At 37.8% G+C, this 18,896-nt stretch overlaps 1 protein-coding gene across 3 annotated transcripts in view; it reads right to left on the reverse strand.

Moving 5' to 3' along the window:
- Positions 1-292: 292 nt before the first annotated feature.
- The window catches only part of ORMDL1 (ORMDL sphingolipid biosynthesis regulator 1), a 44,974-nt gene continuing 26,370 nt past the window's right edge, over positions 293-18,896 (reverse strand). For all 3 annotated transcript variants that reach the window (XM_053698609.1, XM_053698608.1, XM_053698610.1), the window contains exons 2-4: positions 13,732-13,912; positions 10,274-10,425; positions 293-2,089 (exon numbers count right to left, since the gene is read on the reverse strand). In XM_053698609.1, coding sequence (XP_053554584.1) covers positions 1,954-2,089; positions 10,274-10,425; positions 13,732-13,905 — 462 coding nt within the window. In that variant the 5' untranslated portion in view covers positions 13,906-13,912 and the 3' untranslated portion in view covers positions 293-1,953. The remainder of the gene's footprint in view (positions 2,090-10,273; positions 10,426-13,731; positions 13,913-18,896) is intronic.

Here is an 18,896-nt window from a genome sequence, read left to right on the forward strand (position 1 = left end):
AAATACATATTGTTATTTACAGTTATACTAAATCAAAAACCATGATGAAAACCTACACATTGTGCAAAACTGTTAGTTTTCTCAAAAAACAAAAAAAAAAAAAATAACAAACAAAACATATTTCATACCATACTATATTGAAACTGCAATTTACACTTTTTGTTTAAGGAACAAATGGACTTAAAAATTGACAAAACTATATTCCTATACATTATTATGTAAAGGAAAAACACTGTGGCTTCAACATTTCATTATTCCTAACAGTGCTTAAAAAAGGTAGATGATGCAATCATTCAATGGGAACGTCAACCTTTAATGTTAGTTATAGTATAAAGTAAACAGGAAATCTCCTTGGATAACAGCTCATTACACTACTGCAAATGCGCGGCCTGAAAATTCTAAGCATGTACTCTGTAACCTGCCGCCTAGACTCCTTTTAAAGGGACATGAAACCCAAAATGTTTAGAATTCTGTGCTCTGTCTAAATCCTTAAATAAACAACCTTCCAATATACTTCTAATATCAATTTTGCTTCATTCTCTTGGTATCCGTTATTGAAGTAGCAGCAATGCACTACTGGGAGCTAGCTGAACGCATATGTAAGCCAATCACAAGAGTTATATATGTGCAGCCACCAATCAGCATGCTTTTCAACAAATAGTTCCAAGAGAACAAATCAAAATAGATGATAAAAGCACATTGGAAAGTTGTTTAAATGAATATATCTGAATCCTGAAATAATTTTTTTTTATGTCCCTTTAACAAAAATGTAAACAAAGGCTTAACCGCTTTTATGCATTATGGTGTATAGTACCACAGTACTTTCATTTCAGTGTATTTGATCTGGATCTTAACTTGCTAACTTCATCCTCAAACCTGCACAGTCTCCAAGGGGAAAGAACAACTATCCCACATGCCCTGGGGAACAGTTGTATCTGCTGAAAGACTACAATGATTTGTATCAAAATAACATGTAGAGGATTGGAAGGGAAGAGGGTGGAAATAATTATTAACACTCTCTCCTTAAAAAAATATTAAAACCAATTGTTAATATCCAACAAAAGGCGTACCGTACCATCTGATGGTGTATGCAACTCCCCCAATATTTCCACTCATTAGTAGATCCCAACTTAAAAACTCCTAGGGAGGGGGTCACCTTACACTTCATTTAGAAAAGAAAAAAACATAAAAAACTAACAACAAAATAATTCAATTTAGCTTAAAACTGTTTAAAGCATTATTATTACTTTCTAGAATATGTAAAACAAATACGACAGAGAAAACCATAATAAAGCAAATCTAGTTTCAAGTACACAGGGAAATCATCTGTGTAGCATTTGTAATAGTCCCTAAACATGTCTGTGACCTGATGAATAATGAAGGGACAACTGTCACATTATCAGATTAGGGTACAATCATACAATGGACATCCACTTAATAGTGGATACAGTAAAATGTACAATAAGCAAACGAAAACAAAAACTGATAGTGCATTATAAACACAGCATGCATCACAAGGCTACGCTAGCTAGTGAAGGCTGTTGCATGTTATTACACTTTATAGAAAGAAAAATGGAAGTTAAAACAGACGTTTCTCTTTTTCATAGATGTTTGTATGATTTTTTTCCCCCTATTAGTTTCTGTCAAGATGTTTCTGCTTTCTTTGTAACTCGTCAGACTGCAAACTCCATGTCAAAGCTGGGCCCGCCCAGCTTATAAATGAAAAACTCTCTCACTTTAGATCTACTGCTACCAGAGAATTCTGGGAGATGCGCCTTCTTATCAAAGTCCATGTTAATTCCAACAGCTTATAAAGAAGGAGCAGTTAGATCTTCACGGTTTATACTGGTAAAATGGCATAGCAGGCCACCCATTCTATCAGAATAGAAAAAGCCAGAGCCAAAGATGTGTGCGCTCAAAAAAAACAAACACGTGAGTTGTCAGGATTCTTCTTCAGTATTTATTGATGCCAAAGATTCGTACTCCGTGAAGTTGTGGAAGTTTAGGAATGAGGACACTAAGAAGGGAAGCTGTGTTTATGAAAAAATGCGTTGGATCATATTTTGTGTAGAAACTGGCGAGGAAGTACCTGTTGAGAACACAAAAAAAAGAACACATTATCCACACCTTACTGCAACTATAAAATCAAAGAGATATTTTCCAGCAATATTTAAATGTTAAAAAGGGACAGTCTACTACTTAAAAATGTTTATGGTTTAAAAAGATAGATAATCCCTTTATTACCCATTCCCCAGTTTTGCACAACCAACACTGTTACATTAACCCCTTAATGACCGGACCATTTTTCAATTTTCTTAAAAATTTTCTTAATGACTGGCTATTTTTACATTTCTGCAGTGTTTGTGTTTAGCTGTAATTTTCCTCTTACTCATTTACTGTACCCACACATATTATATACCGTTTTTCTCGCCATTAAATGGACTTTCTAAAGATTCCATTATTTTCATCATATCTTATAATTTACTATAAAAAAATTATAAAATATGAGGAAAAAATTGAAAAAAACACTTTTTCTAACTTTGACCCCAAAAATTTGTTACACATCTACGACCACCAAAAAACACCCATGCTAAATAGTTTCTAAATTTTGTCCTGAGTTTAGAAATAACTAATGTTTACATGTTCTTTGCTTTTTTTGCAAGTTATAGGGCAATAAATACAAGTAGCACTTTGCTATTTCCAAACCACTTTTTTTCAAAATTAGCGCTAGTTACATTGGAACACTGATATCTGTCCGGAATCTCTGAATATCCCTTAACATGTATATATTTTTTTTTTAGAAGACAACCCAAAGTATTGATTTATGCCCATTTTGGTATATTTCATGCCACCATTTCACTGCCAAATGCGAGCAAATAAAAAAAAAAATAGTTCACTTTTTCACAAATTTTGTCACGAACTTTAGGTTTCTCACTGAAATTATTTACAAACAGTTTCTGCAATTAAGGCACAAATGGTTGTAAATGCTTCTCTGGGATCCTCTTTGTTCAGAAATACCAGACTTATATGGCTTTGGCATTGCTTTTTGGTAATTAGAAGGCCACTAAATGCCGCTGTGCACCACACGTGTATTATGCCCAGCAGTGAAGGGGTTAATTAGGGAGCTTGTAAAGACCTTGAAGGGTTAATTTTAGCTTTAGTGTAGTGTAATAGACAACCCAAAGTATTGATCTAGGCCCATTTTGGTACATTTCATGCCACCATTTCACCGCCAAATGCGAGCAAATAAAACAAAAAAAAGAAAACATTTTCACAAACTTTAGGTTTCTCACTGAAATTATTTACAAACAGCTTGTGCAATTATGTCACAAATGGTTGTAAATGCTTCTCTGGGATCTCCTTTGTTCAGAAATAGCAGACATATATGGCTTTGGCATTGCTTTTTGGCAATTAGGAGGCCACTAAATGCTGCTGCGCACCACACTTGTATTATGCCCAGCAGTTAAGGGGTTAATTAGGTAGCTTGTAGAGAGCTTGCAGGGTTAATTTTAGCTTTAGTGTAGAGATCAGCCTCCCACCTGACACACCCCACCCCCTGATCCCTCCCAAACAGCTCTCTTCCCTCCCCCACCCCACAATTGTCCCGCCATCTTAAGTACTGGCAGAAAGTCTGCCAGTACTAAAATAAAAGGTGTTTTTTATTTTTTTTTAATTATTAATCTGTGATGGACCCCTGCCTTAGTCCCCAACCTCCCTGATCCCCCCCAAACAGCTCTCTAACCCTCCCAACCTACCTATTTGCCACCATCTTGGGTACTGGCAGCTGTCTGCCAGTACCCAGTTTTCCCCAAAAAAGAAAGGTTTTTATTTTTTAGTTTTTTTTTCTTAAACACAGCTTTTTCTGTAGTGTAGCTGTCCTATTATTTTTTTTTAAAAAAAACACAAAAACGTGTTCTGCCCCCTCTCTCTTCTCTAATCATTGGTGGCAGTGGTTGCTGCGCGCGCGCGCACATGCACACGCGCGCGCCCCCGCAGGCCCCCATCCGCACGCTCCCAGCATCCGGCGTGCACAAAGCACTTGCAGGAACTGGATGCCGGGGAGCGATGGGCCGGCCGCCCGCCCGCCTCCCTTGTAAGCTCCCACCCACCAACGAACGGCACCATCGCTACCGGTGCAGAGAGGGCCACAGAGTGATGCTTTTTAAAGGGTATTGCAGGATGCCTCAATATCGAGGCATCACTGCAATACCCTGAGAGCTGCTGGAAGCGATTGCGATCGTGTATTAACCCCTTTTAGACAACTGACGTACCAGGTACGTCCATTGTCACTAACTGTCAGTTTTTGCAGGACGTACCTGGTACGTCAGTTGTCATTAAGGGGTTAATACACCTCTGCGATTATCTTGTATCACTGCAGACAGACCCCTTATCTCCGTTCTTTTGACAGACTTGCATTTTAGCCAATCAATGCTGACTCATATCTCCACGGGAGTCAGCAAAGTGTCATCTATATGGCACACAGGAACTAGCGCTGTCTAGCTGTAAAAAACTGTCACTGAGATAATAGGTGGTCTTCAACAGTTTAGAAATTAGCATATGGAACTACCTAGGTTTAGCTTTAAACAAAGAATACCAAGAGAACAAAGCAAAGTTGATGATAAAAGTAAATTGGAAAGTCATTTAAAATTGCATACCCTGTCTAAATCATGAAAGTTTTGACTAGACTGTCCCTTTGATATAACCATTTAATGTTTCATAATGGAAGCTAGGCAATACATGATCAGAAGAAACAGTACAGACTTCTATACCATAAACATGTGGCCTAAAATGTTGTAAGTTAGGCAATACCAAAATCAGTTATTCATGTGAATTAAAAAAAAAATGAAAAACCAAAAAGTGCAAAATATGAAAATACATTATAAACCATAGCTCTTCCTAAACATAATTTATATATTTTTTATAATAGATGATCGATGTTCCTCTTTAAAGCTGAAGCCTGAACCACACACTCACAGTGTCTCCCACAAATTCATCAATAAAACATGTAGTTTGTAATAGTATGAGACAATTCTATTAAAATATGTACAGAACAAAAAGGTCTGGAAAACAAAACAGCTGATAACCGAAAAAAAACAAAAACAAAATTTGTGTGGATTGAAATGTTCTCAAAATAAAAGCCACAAGAAAAAAAATAAAAGTTTCAAAATACATTTGTACCAAAGATAAATTGCAAAAAGTGATAAATGTTCTGGCTGCTGAGATACTGATCCATAAAATAGGCATCCTACTGTTAAAGGGACAGTAAACAATTTGTAATTAAAAGAAATTTCTGTTGTGTTGCTATAGAACATACAGCCAAATCTAAACACTTATCCTTTTTACTGCAATTGTTTTTCAATAGCCAAACTCCACCCACCATTTGCCTTATTTGGCCAATCTGGTCTTTAGTCTGCAGACAACAAGGATAATCACAGTTATAATGTTAGTATAAAATACATTGCTTTGCAGTTGTTATCAGTTAAATCCAATCAGAGGAAATATGTAGCATGGTTAGCCTTGATAAGTATGCAGTGTGCATTTGAATTTCTGAGAATTATAAAATCCTAAATTTCATGAAAGGGGGCACCCTCCTTCCCTCCCACACCTCCCGCTGGCACAAGCAGCTGATCATTACAAACTGACACACGCAGTGTCACTATCTGTATCGATCCGGCTTCTACCTTCATATGGAACTGGAGCACCGGTCGTGCTCCGGTTCCATATGCAGACTGATGCCTGGAGCTTAGGAACTCGAGTTCTCGGCTGCAACATTACAGCCGCGACTGCGGAAGCTTCCTGCAGCTCAGATGTATTTATACGTTATGCGGTACAATGGGCAAAGTACTGCATGACGTATATATACACACATATTTTTGGGTTAAGGGTTTAAAGAGACAGTCTTGTCAAAATGTTACTTTCATGATTCAGATAGGACATGCAATTTTAAACAACTTTCTAATTTACTTTTATCATCAAATTTGCTTTATTCTCTTGCTATTCTTTGTTGAAAGCTAAACCTAGGTAGGCTCAAATGCCAATTGCTAAGCCCTTGAAGACCGCCTCTTATCTCAGTGCATTGTGACAGTTTTTCCACAGTGCTAGTTGTGCATGTGTGCCATATAGATAACATAGAACTGAGATAAGGGGCAGTCTGCAGAGGCATAGATACAAGGTAATCACAGACGTAAAAAGTATATTAATATAATTGTGTTGGTTATGCAAAACTGGGAATGTGTAATAAATGGATTATCTATCTTTTTAAATAATAAAAATTCTGGAGTAGACTGTCCCTTTAAAAAGGTAGCAATTCAAGAATATTTTGTATATGAACCATCCACACAACCATCAAACCTACATGGTTTGCGAAAAGACCATTCCAGTATAAGCTCTCATATATAATTTGAAACAGGAAGATATTGTTTTAAAGTTAGCAACTTTATTTACATCCATATGATATATTTCAGAGATTTAAATATAATAATATGATATCACTTATGTTAATTTTGAGAAAAGGACTGGAATGTAACCCTTTGATTTCCTATTTCCTAGTAATACGGATATGTCTTTCACTCACTTGCATTTTAAACCAAATTTGTCATTCTAAATAGTAATAACATTATATGTTAAACACATGTGGGAATTAGGGAACTTTGTTATATTCACTACACAAACCTGAGTAATAATGCTGTAACTTTTGATGGTTTATATTGCTGGATCTTTAACCCCATCTGACCCAACTCAGTAACAAATAAATTACACTTACCTAATAATTGCTCTCATCTAACTCTGTATTAATAAATATCATTCTCACCCTTGCAGTCTTCACCTCCTGTTTAGGTTTTAGATTGGGGAATAGGGCCCCCAATTCCTCCTGCATTTGTTTGTCAAATTGTGTCTAGTCTCTCACAAGTGTTGTATTATTGTTAAATATTATAATATTTATAAACAAAGTATAATAATAATAATACCAGATTTCATGAAGGTACAGTGGGTATTGAAAAGAATCACCTCCCTTGAAAATAATCACATTTTGTTGCTTTGCAGCCTGAAATAAAGACACATTTTTTGTTTATCCAGTTGTAATTATTCAGTGCAACTTATAAAACATCGAAGTGAAAGATATAACACCAACATGTCAGGCAAAAATAAAGACAATTCAAAAACAGAATCACTGAGTTGCAAAAATGATCACCCCCTCCTAAAATTACTTGTAAACTCAATCAGGTGTAGCTAATCACCTTCTCAACGGCACGCACAAAGCCATTTGACCTTCAATTTAAATATTGATTAGCTCAGCATGAAAAGAGCTTTCCTGGATCATCTCAGTCTCTGGTAGTGCAACTGAAGCAAATAATCAACTATGGATGGTAAGGCACTGTCAAAAGATCTCCGGATAACGTTGTGGACAGGCACACGTCAGGAGATTGATACAAGAAAATATCAAAGGCTTTATCAATGCCTAGAAGCACAGTGAAGTCTATTATTAACCCCTTAAGGACCGGGCACTTGAGACAAAAACTTCCCCAAAAGACCAGAGCATTTTTAGCATTTTTGCCATCACTACATTTAAACAGAAATAGAGCCTCTTTTTTTTTTTAACCTATCCAATCTATATATATTTTTTTAGTAGACAACTAAAAGTATTAATCTAGGCCCATTTTTACATGCCACCATTTCACCGCCAAATGTGATTAAATTTAAAAAATCGTTAACTTTTTCACAATTTTAGGTTTCTCACAGAAATGATTTACAAACAGCTTGTGCAATCATGGCACAAATGGTTGTAAATGCTTCTCTGGGATCACCTTTGTTCAGAAATAGCAGACATATGGCTTTGGCATTGCTTTTAGGTAATTAGAAGCCCGCTAAATGCCGCTGCGCACCATACTTGTATTATGTCCAGCAGTGAAAGGGTTAATTAGGTAGCTTGTAGGGTTAATTTTAGCTTTAGTGTAGAGATCAGCCTCCCACCTGACATCCCAGCCCCTGATCCCTCCCTGATCCCTCTCAAACAGCTCTCTTCCATCCCCCAAAGGTCACCCCATCTTACGTACTGGCAGAAAGTCTGCCAGTATAAAAATAAAAGGTTTTGTTTGTTTTGTTTTTTTACATTTTTTTTTTTAAATTATATATTTTCTGCAGGGTAGTATCCCCCCTTACCTCCCAACCTCACTGATCCCCCCCCAAACAGCTCTCTAAACCTCCCCCCTCTACCTATTTGTGGCCATCTTAGGTACTGGCAGCTGTCTGCCAATACCCAGTTTGCTGCAAAATAGCCATTTAATAAAAAAAAAAAAAAATATATATATATATATATATATATATATATCTATCTCCATTTTTCTGTAGTGTAGCTGCCTCCCCTCAATACCCAACCCCCCCTCCCACTCCCAGATCCCTTTTTCTCAAATCATCCCACATGATCCCCCTCATTACCCCTCCTCCCCCCTCAATGACGCAACTTTATTTATTTTTTCTTCCACTGTAGCGTGGCCGAGTGGTCCCGCCCTCCTCCCGCCTCCTCCAGCGATGGGCCAATCCCCCGCCTCTTTTCTTACGCTCCCACCCACCAATGATCGGTCCCACCGCTGTCCGATGCAGAGAGGGCCAAAGAGTGGCCCTCTCCGCTTCGGTAACTCTGCAACTGAAATTTCTGCAGAAATAGCGCAATCTCGCAATTTTGAGCAAGATTGTGGCAGAGAGAAGCCCAGGACTGCGTCGCTGGTCCTTAAGGGTATAGACCAGCGTTGTACAGGGTACGGCGCTGGTCATTAAGAAGTGGAAGGTATTTGGTACAACACAGACCCTCTCTGGATCAGGACGTCACTCCAAACTGGATGAAAGAGCTAGGAGGAAACTGGTCAGAGAGGCTACCAAGAGGCCCACAGCAACTCTGAAGCAGTTGCAGGAATTTATGACAAAGAGTGGTCATTGTGTGCATGTGACAACAATACCACAAATTCTCTACAAATGTGGCTTGTATGGGAGGGTTGCAAGAAAAAAGCCACTCCTCAAGAAAGGCCACATGCAGTCATCACTGAGCTTTGCCATAACACATCTTGGAGTTTCTGAGGCCACATGGAAAAAGGCGTTATGGTCAGATGAGACTAAAATTTAATTATTTGGCCTCAACACCAAACAATATGTCTGGAGGAAATCCAATACAGCTCAACATCCAAATATCACCATACCTACAGTAAAGCATAGAGGTGGTACTATTCTGTTATTGGGGTGTTTCTCTGCAACAGGCCCTAGAGCACTTGTCAGAAAAGAAAGATTAATGGATGGGGCAAAATACCGTCAGATTCTTGAGGAAAATCTGATGCCCTCTGCCAGGAAGTTGTCAATGGGAAGAAGCAAAAATTACCACACAGTGGTTGAAGGAGAAAAATGTGAATGTCCTTGCATGTCCTAGTCAGAGTCCAGAATGAAACCCCATTGAATATCTGTGGCATGACTTGAAGATTGCAGTCTACAAACAGTCACCATAAAATGTAACAGAACTGGAGCAGTTCTGCAAAGAAAAGTGGGCAAATATTGCACAGTCTAGATGTGCAAAGCTAGTAGAGACATATCCCAACAGACGAAAGGCTGTTATTAAAGCAAAAGGTGGTTCAACAAAATATTGACACAAGGGGGTGATCCTTTTTCCAAATAAGTGATTCTGTTTTTGAATTGTCTTTATTTTTGCCTGACATGTTGGTGTTATGCACTGAGTAATTACAACTGGATGAACAAAAACTGCGTCTGTCTTTATTTCAGGCTGCAAAGCAACAAATTGTGATTATTTTCAAGGGGGGTGATTATTTTCAATACCCACTGTAGGTGTGTTAGTTCTGGCTGTAGCATGGTCTAAACATTTTCTTTAATGGTTCAGACAGATCTAAATATAGCCACTAATCAGCAAGTGCTATCCACCGTTCTAAACCAAAAAATGGACCAGCTACTAAGCTTGCATTCCTGCTTTGCTTTTTCAAATAAAGATACCAAGAGAAAAAGAAAAATTGATAATAGGAGTAAATTAGAAAGTTGCTTAAAATGCATGCTCCAGCTGAACCATGAATGAAAAAAAAAATTGGGTTTAACATCCCTTTAACATTTTTTGTAAACAGACAGATTTCAGCCAAATTAAGTCAGCCATCTAAAAGACTAAAGCATTTGATAAACATGATTTAACATAGAAAAACTGAGCAAATGTAAGCTATAACAGCACTTCCATGTAGGCATATTATATGCAATTAGAAGGGGAAAAACCAGCATATTATTGACTTACAGTATAATAGGAGAGATAGTAAAGAACTTTCGAGATGATGTGAACTGAACTCCATAATCCAGCTGTTCCCAGTGTGTTAATAGTCTAGCTTTACCTTGGTCTGGGGTTTCAAATGGAGTACCTTTTACTGCATGTAAAAACACGTACATTCCCTAAACAAAGAGGAACAATAAAAACAAATGATTAGTAAAATATGCCCATACCTCAGTTAAAAGAATGTGTTTTCAGCAATGTTAAGCATATAGTGTTCAAGATACATGAATGTTCCTAAGCCTACCTCAGTATGCACTAATGAAAAGCAATAACATTTCAAGAAGGAATACCAAGAGAAATAGGGGAATTTGATATTAAAAGTAAAATTAAAACCTTTTTATAAAAGTAAAAGCTCTGTCTGAATTAAACTTTAACTTTAAAAAGGGGCAGTCTATTCCAAAAATAATATTGTTTAAAAAAAAAAGATAGATAATCCCTTATCTATTCCCCAGTTTTGCACAGCCAACATGGTTATATTAAACCTTTCATGACAGGGATAAAGTTGAAATCCGGCAATCGTAAACGTGATCGCAAGATTTCAATGATGGGATCATATCAGGGGGCGTCCCGATGACGCTAGGCACATCCTCCAGACCGCAATCGCATCCTGGAAGTGCCGTTGGCTTCAGGATAGTCAAACGGCTATGATGTTCTATTCTGTCCGAACGGTGCTAAAAAAGCCCGGCGTGGTTAGGATGAAGTAGAACGTCAGAACGGCGTTAAAAGGTTAATATTACTTTTAACCTCTGTGATTACCTTGTATCTAAGCCTCTGCAGACAGCCCCCTTATCTCATGGCTATTTATTTATTATCTATTCACTTGCATTTTAACCAATTAGCACAATGTTATCTATATGGCACATATTAATTAGCAGTGTCTTGTTGTGAAGGCTAATAAACATGCATGTGATAAGAGGCTGTCAGTTGTGGCTTAGAATCAGGAAGACATTTAGAGGTTTAATTGTTAAAGTACAGTTGTGCTCATACGTTTACATACCCTGGCAGAATTTATGATTTCTTGGCCATTTTTCGGAAAATATGAATAACACAAAAACTTTTCTTTCACTCATGTAAGCCATTTATTATCAATCAACTGTGTTTCCTCTTTTTAAATCATAATGACAACAGAAAATACCCATATGACCCCGATTAAAAGTTTACATACCCTAGTTCTTAATACCGCGTATTGCCCCCTTTAACATCAATGACAGCTTGAAGTCTTTTGTGGTATTTGTGGATGAGGCTCTTTTTCTTCTCAGATGGTAAAGCTGCCCATTCTTCCTGGCAAAAAGCCTCAAGTTCCTGTAAATTCTTGGGCTGTCTTGCATGAACTGCACGTTTGAGATCTTCCCAGAGTTGCTCAATGATATTGAGGTCAGGAGACTGAGATGGCCACTCCAGAACCCTCACTTTATTCTGCTGTAGCCAATGACAGGTCGGCTTGGCCTTGTGTTTAGGATCATTGTCATGTTGGAATGTCCAAGTTTGTCCCATGCGCAGCGTCCGGGCTGATGAATGCAAATTTTCCTCCAGTATTTTTTGATAACATACTGCATTCATCTTGCCATCAATTCTGACCAAATTTCCTGTGCCTTTGTAGCTCACACATCCCCAAAACATCAGCGATCCACCTCAGTGTTTCATAGTAGGAATGGTGTACCTTTCATCATAGGCCTTGTTGACTCTTCTCCAAATGTAGCGTTTATGGTTGTGGCCAAAAAGCTAAATTTTGGTCTCATCACTCCAAATGGCTTTGTGCCAGAAGGTTTGAGGCTTGTCTCTGTGCTGTTTGGCGTATTGTAAGCGGGATACTTTGTGGCATTTGCGTAGTAATGGCTTTCTTCTGGCGACTCGACCATGCAGCCCATCTTTCTTGAAGTACTTCCTTATTGTGCATCTTGAAACTACCACACCACATGTTTTCAGAGAGTCCTGCATTTCACCTGAAGTTATTTGTGGGTTTTTCTTTGCATCCCGAACAATTTTGCTGGCAGTTGTGGCTAAAATTTTAGTTGCTCTACCTGACCGTGGTTTGGTTTCAACAGAACCCCTTATTTTCCACTTCTTGATTAGAGTTTGAACACTGCTGACTGGCATTCTCAATTCCTTGGATATCTTTTTATATCCCTTTCCTGTTTTATACAGTTCAACTACCTTTTCCTGCAGATCCTTTGACAATTCTTTTGCTTTCCCCATGACTCAGAATCCAGAATCGTCAGTGCAGCACTGGATAAAAGATGCAAGCGTCTGTCAGGAGTCCAGAAACTCATTGACCTTTTATTCACACACACTAATTACAAGCAAACAGATCACAGGTGACAATGGTTGCCTTTAATAGTCATTTAAACCCCTTTGTGTCAACTTGTGTGCATGTTATCAGGCCAAAATCACCAGGGTATGTAAACTTTTTATCAGGGTCATTTGGGTAGTTTCTGTTGTCATTATGATTTAAAAAGAGTAAACACAGTTGATTGATAATAAATGACTTCAGCCAAACACTAACCATGAGTGACAAAAATGTTTTTGTGTTATCATTCATATTCTCTTAAAAATGGCCAAGAAATCATACATTCTGCCAGGGTATGTAAACGTATGAGCACAACTGTATATTAATAGAACCATGTTGGTTGTGCAAAGCTGGGAATGGGTATTAAAAGGCATGATCTATCTTTTTAAAAAAAATAACAATTTTGGTGTAGACTGTCCCTTTAATCTTTCGGTTCTTTAAAGCAAGGTTTGACAAATTCTGGATGCCAGGATGCAATAGCTCCCCAAAAAAATGGTCACTGGCCTTATATCTTTGTTTGGGAAAATGTGCCGTCCTTCAGGCAACATCTCTTATTCATGGCATGAACCTTCATAGCGGCACATAACTTCTGCTCAACTAACGCAGACTAAGGGCCAGATTTAAGAAAGTAAGGTGGACAGGGGCATACATGGGGCTCCTACCCCTTGATAAATGGGGCTCTTTGTGTAATTTGTTTAGATATGGGAGACTGATATCTTAAAAAGGTATAGGTAACTCAAATTTACTTGTTTGTGGTCCAGGCTAACAAAAAGTTAAATCAGTGCTTAATGTATGTTACATAGCAGTGATTTAGCCCAGATATTTCTGTATAACCGGTAAATGCAATCAAGGGTGCATTTCAGGTAATCAAAGGGTTGGATCACTGTGTGTTGCATACCTTGTATTCCCTGTGGGTTTTGGGGAGAAAACAAGCATAAAAAAGTCTAGGGTTAGTGGAACAATAAAAATCTCTCGATAGAAGTTTTTAAAAATCAAGTCTGAGCATGAAATAGAACATGAGAAACTCTATACTGAACTAGTAAACAATTTTAATATCAGTATCGTAACTGTAAAAAGAGCAACATCAATATTTAATACTGTTTAGACTTTTTTGGCATTATCAGAAGTTGGAACTCACCAGATTATGAATAACATTTGTCAGTGTCCATGCCACAGGCACACTGAAGAATGGAATGCTGAGCAGTACTATATGAAGCATTCCAACACCAAGTGCATACGTCAACCACATTCCACGACTGTTCATAACCCGGGTGTTTGGATTCACCTCACTGTGTGCCACACCCACATTCATCTTTATGCTAAGCAGAAGAGATACAAAAATTAATAAATGTATATACATAAAGAAATATAAAAACATGGCAAGAGAAATTGGATTCCACCCGTAGAGGACATTTTATAGGGGTTCTTACTGAAAATTCTTAGCCACACGTAGAATTATTCAAAAAGTTATGGAGTAGAAGAAAAATATCAAAATCTGATGATGTTCGATAGTGTATTCATTAGCATAATCCTAAACAACAAGGATCCTAACACCCTAATCAATGGCACCATGTTTGTAGTTAGTAACCCAGAGGCAGAACTTTTTTCACTTTCTATGATGATTTTTTTTTTAGTAAAATTTTTTCTGCAGCTCATTTTGAAATTGAATTCAACTTTAAATTAGGCAGTTATGCCAAAGCACCAGCTAAATTGCAATGCGTTGATTAACAGGAGAATAAAGCAATTTTTAAAATGTTTTATAATATATTGCATGAAAACTGCATTGAAAATTAGCTGCCTAGAAAAATGTCTCTTGAATAAATGTTTCTTTTGCTCTTGCTCCAACATCACAAAAAGGTAAAAATGTAATAAAAATGATGCATTGCTCACAAGATTGTCTAACATTTAGGACTCACAACGACCAGGAAAGGATTGGGTTGTAAAAATCCTTGAGAGCAAGTGATTAATCAACGCACTGTTCCGTTGAGGTATTTAACTTTACTTATCAAAAAACACTTTGACTGCAGCAATGTGCTAAGGAAAACTAACACAGTGCAACCAGAGCACAGTGCTGTTTGAAGAGAGTCTGATGCGGAGCAGCGCTGCATGTGTGACTTTCTTTCTGCAGACATGCTGCATTTTCTGCAATGACATCTCAGACCACAGCATGCTCTGCCTTGGTGGTTGGTAATGACTTAGAGCCTCCTCCTTCAGATTTCTCCCTCTACTGACCCCTTTATGTGAAAGGTTTTAAAAGGGTCTAACATTAGAGAGTTTGATTTTATGTAGCAGAGTGGAAAACAAGGCTCTCTCATTAAAATTGGTCATGGAATGATATTAAATTGCAATGTCTAGCTTTGCAATCATAGATCTCTCTGTGAGCCCTCAATTAAAATCATTTGATTACTCAGAGCCTCTGAAAAGCATCCCTGGCCCTCAGTAACTCTCAAAGGTGCCCACAAACACCTGGGTCCATGCACTCTCTCACACACCAGTCAAGTGCTTCTCTGCTACCTGAAAGCTCTCCGTATGGCAGTTCCATTCCACAGCAGATCATGACAATTCCTCACAACCGCTTCCTATTTCTCATTTGCAGTTTAACACAAATCTGGTCCCTTAAAGCAAGCACCCCAGTCTCTGTTCCACTGACACATTATATATAACTGGCTCCCTCTCAGTTATTTTTATATAGCTACTATCACAACTCAAAAACTACATTATCTGTAAAATGAGCATAATAAAGACACAAAATCATTTAAAAGTTTTATGCCAAAAAACAAGGTATATTTGTGTCAAAACTAGGAAAGAGTCAGTGCATTGTGCATTCTAATTCAAAAGGTTTATGTAAAGTCAGAGTTTTGCAAATATAGCACTAGCTGTTAGGCTTTTATAAAATCTACTCAAGGTTTTACATACCGAATAAGAGCAATCATTTATTGTTCTGTTCATAGCAAAAATATACTTTTCTGCAATATGAATCCCTACAGAAGAGCTGATCAAAACCCAGAAAATTGGGACTTTACTATAATCATACTAACGTGTCTTAGCGGCATAAGGAAAGCTTATTATATGCAGTATCTCACAAAAGTGAGTACACCCCTCACATTTTTGTAAATATTTTATTATATATTTTCCTGTGACAATACTGAAGAAATGACACTTTGCTACAATGTAAAGTAGTGAGTGTACAGCCTGTATAACAGTGTAAATTTGCTGTCCCCTCAAAATAACTCAACACACAGCCATTAATGTCTAAACCATTGGCAACAAAAGTGAGTACACCCCTAAGTGGAAATGTCCAAATTGGGCCCAATTAGCCATTTTCCTTCCCCAGTGTCATGTGACTTGTTAGTGTTACAAGGTCTCAGGTGTGAATGGGGAGCAGGTGTGTTAAATTTGGTGTTATCGCTCTCACACTCTCAAAGAACTCAGAGGATTTGGAAAAAAAAATTGTTGTTCTACATAAAGATAGCATAGGCTATAAGAAGTTTGCCAAGACCCTGAAACTGAGCTTCAGCATGGTGCGCAAGACCATATAGCGGTTTCACAGGACAGGTTCAACTCAGAACAGGCCTTGCCATGGTCGACCAAAGAAGTTGAGTGCACATGCTCAGCGTCATATCCAGAGGTTGTCTTTGGGAAATATACGTATGAGTGCTGCCAGCATTGCTGCAGAGGTTTAAGGGGTGGGGGGTCAGCCTGTCAGTGCTCAGACCATATGCCGCACACTGCAACAACTTGGTCTGCATGGCTGTCGTCCCAGAAGAAAGCCTGCAAACAGTTTGCTGAAGACAAGCAGACTAAGAACCATGTCCTGTGGTCTGATGAGACCAAGATAAACTTATTTGGTTCAGATGGTGTGAAGAGTGTGTGGCGGCAACCAGGTAAGGAGTACAAAGATAAGTGTGTCTTGTCTACAGTCAAGCATGGTGGTGGGAGTGTCATGGTCTGGGCCTGCATGAGTGCTGCCGGCACTAGGGAGCTACAGTTCATTGAGGGAACCATGAATGCCAACATGTACGGTGACATACTGAAGCAGAGCATGATCCCCTCCCTTCAGAGACTGGGCCGCAGGACAGTATTCCAACATGATAACAACCCCAAACACACCTCCAAGATGACCACTGCCTTACAAAAGAAGCTGAGGGTAAAGGTGATGGACTGGCCGAGCATGTCTATTGAGCATCTGTGGGGCATCCTCAAACGGAAGGTGGGGGAGCGCAAGGTCTCTAACATCCAACCAGCTTTGTAAAGTCGTCATGTAGAGTGGAAGAGGACTCCAGTGGCAACCTGTGAAGCTCTGGTGAACTCCATGCCCAAGAGGGTTAAGGCATTGCTGGAAAATAATGGTGGCCACACAAAATATTGACACTTTGGGCCCAATTTAGACATTTCCACTTAGGGGGTGTACTCACTTTTGTTACCAACAGTTTAGACATTAATGGCTGTGTGTTGATTTATTTTGAGGGGACAGCAACTTTACACTGTTATACAGGCTATACACTAACTATTTTACATTGTAGCAAAGTGTCATTTCTTCAGTGTTGTCACATGAAAAGATATAATAAAATATTTACAAAAATGTGAGGGGTGTACTCACTTTTGTGAAATACTGTATGTGATTGCTAATAGAAATCCTTGCTTCAGTATGAAACCTTAAAAGGGACATAAACACTTTGAGATAGGAATATAAAATGATAAATGAAATATATATATAAAAAAGTCTGCAATATACTTTCATTATTTATTTTGTCCCTTTTCCTGTCATTCCATTCTGAAATTGTGAGCTTTTTAGTTCCTGTTAGAAATGGAAGTGTAGAACATTTATATTTCACACAGCCATTGGCTGCACACTCTAGTAACTTATTTATAACTGTCCCTAATTGGCCACAACAGATAAGGTAACCTAAGTTACAACATGGCAGCTCCCATTGTTTTATAGGCACTAACACTTTACACTTATTTTGCCAATATTTAAACTGCTAATGAAACTTTAAAAAGTACATCTACATGTTATTCTCAGACTAATCTTTTCTTTCAATGCATCATTCTATATAGCTTTTATTAGGTGTCACGTTAAGAGCATTCAATTGCAGTGTATAATGGCCTGAATTTTATAATTTCTCACCTTGAGCAGAAGTAAAATATACCACACTCAATTTACTTTACTTGATTTTCATGATAAGAATAAAAAAAAAAAAAAAAAAAGAGGAGGATCTTAAGAAACAACAGCTGAATTCACAACTTGGAAACACAAGTCACACTCATTTAACGGACAAAGGTGAAAATCTTTTTTTGTCCTGTTTTTGCATTTGAGGGCTGGATTTAGACAGCATCAGGGCTTTCTTATCCTGGTGAAAATCCAGATGGAAACTATTTGTCCCCTATCTGATACAAAGGTTGTAGAACAAAGTAAGGCTAAAAACCATGGAAGAACTAGCTACTAAAAGATAGGTCTCAAGCATGAGAAATATCCTGTGTGGATCAATTATTTAAAAAATAAAATAAATACAAATCTGTTTTAAAAAATTTTTATAAATGTAAATCAGATTTTTTTGTTAACATAAAATGCCTTTTGAGGAAAAATAAAAATAAGTTTCTATTTAAGATACATTATAATCCAAAGACTATTCATCACTGAAATAAGCATTAGTTTTTAATTATGTAGCATGAGGTTGTATATATGCATATATTTAAAACTATTTAATTGTTATTATTAAAAGGGACAGTCTACTCCCAATTAAACATAAATCCATACCTTAGATTAACCAAAGAAGATGCACCGCATCGCATGTCCTGTAGCTCTACCGGTACAGAACATCTGTTTATTTCATGTAGATATGGCCACCAAACTCCCCCCACTGTTTTATCTTTACATTTTCTTATAGTGAATCCTCCAATCATAATCGACTCCCTTGTTGGATTTTCAAGATGCGTTCATGCACAAGCCAATGGGAGCCAAATATCCACGGACTAAATGACAGCTGCACTTCCGATTTCTGCTTGTAAGCGGTCGGAACAATATTCCCATGTGCATAAGCAAAACAGCGACATCACCATTCCTAACATGCAGGAGTATGGAAAATGAACAGAGAAGGGGGCAGAGGAGGGGGGGGGGGAGTTTGGTGGCCATATCTATAAGAAAAATCAAGTTAAGGGGACAATCAACACAAATTGTTATTGTTTAAAGAGTTAGATAACACTACTCATTCCCCAGCTTTGCACAACCAATATTGTTATATTAATATACTTTTAACCTCTGTGAATATCTATCTTTTTAAACAATAACACATTTTGAGTTGA

The sequence above is a fragment of the Bombina bombina genome, chromosome 1 (assembly GCF_027579735.1).
Source record: "Bombina bombina isolate aBomBom1 chromosome 1, aBomBom1.pri, whole genome shotgun sequence".
Taxonomy (NCBI): domain Eukaryota; kingdom Metazoa; phylum Chordata; class Amphibia; order Anura; family Bombinatoridae; genus Bombina; species Bombina bombina.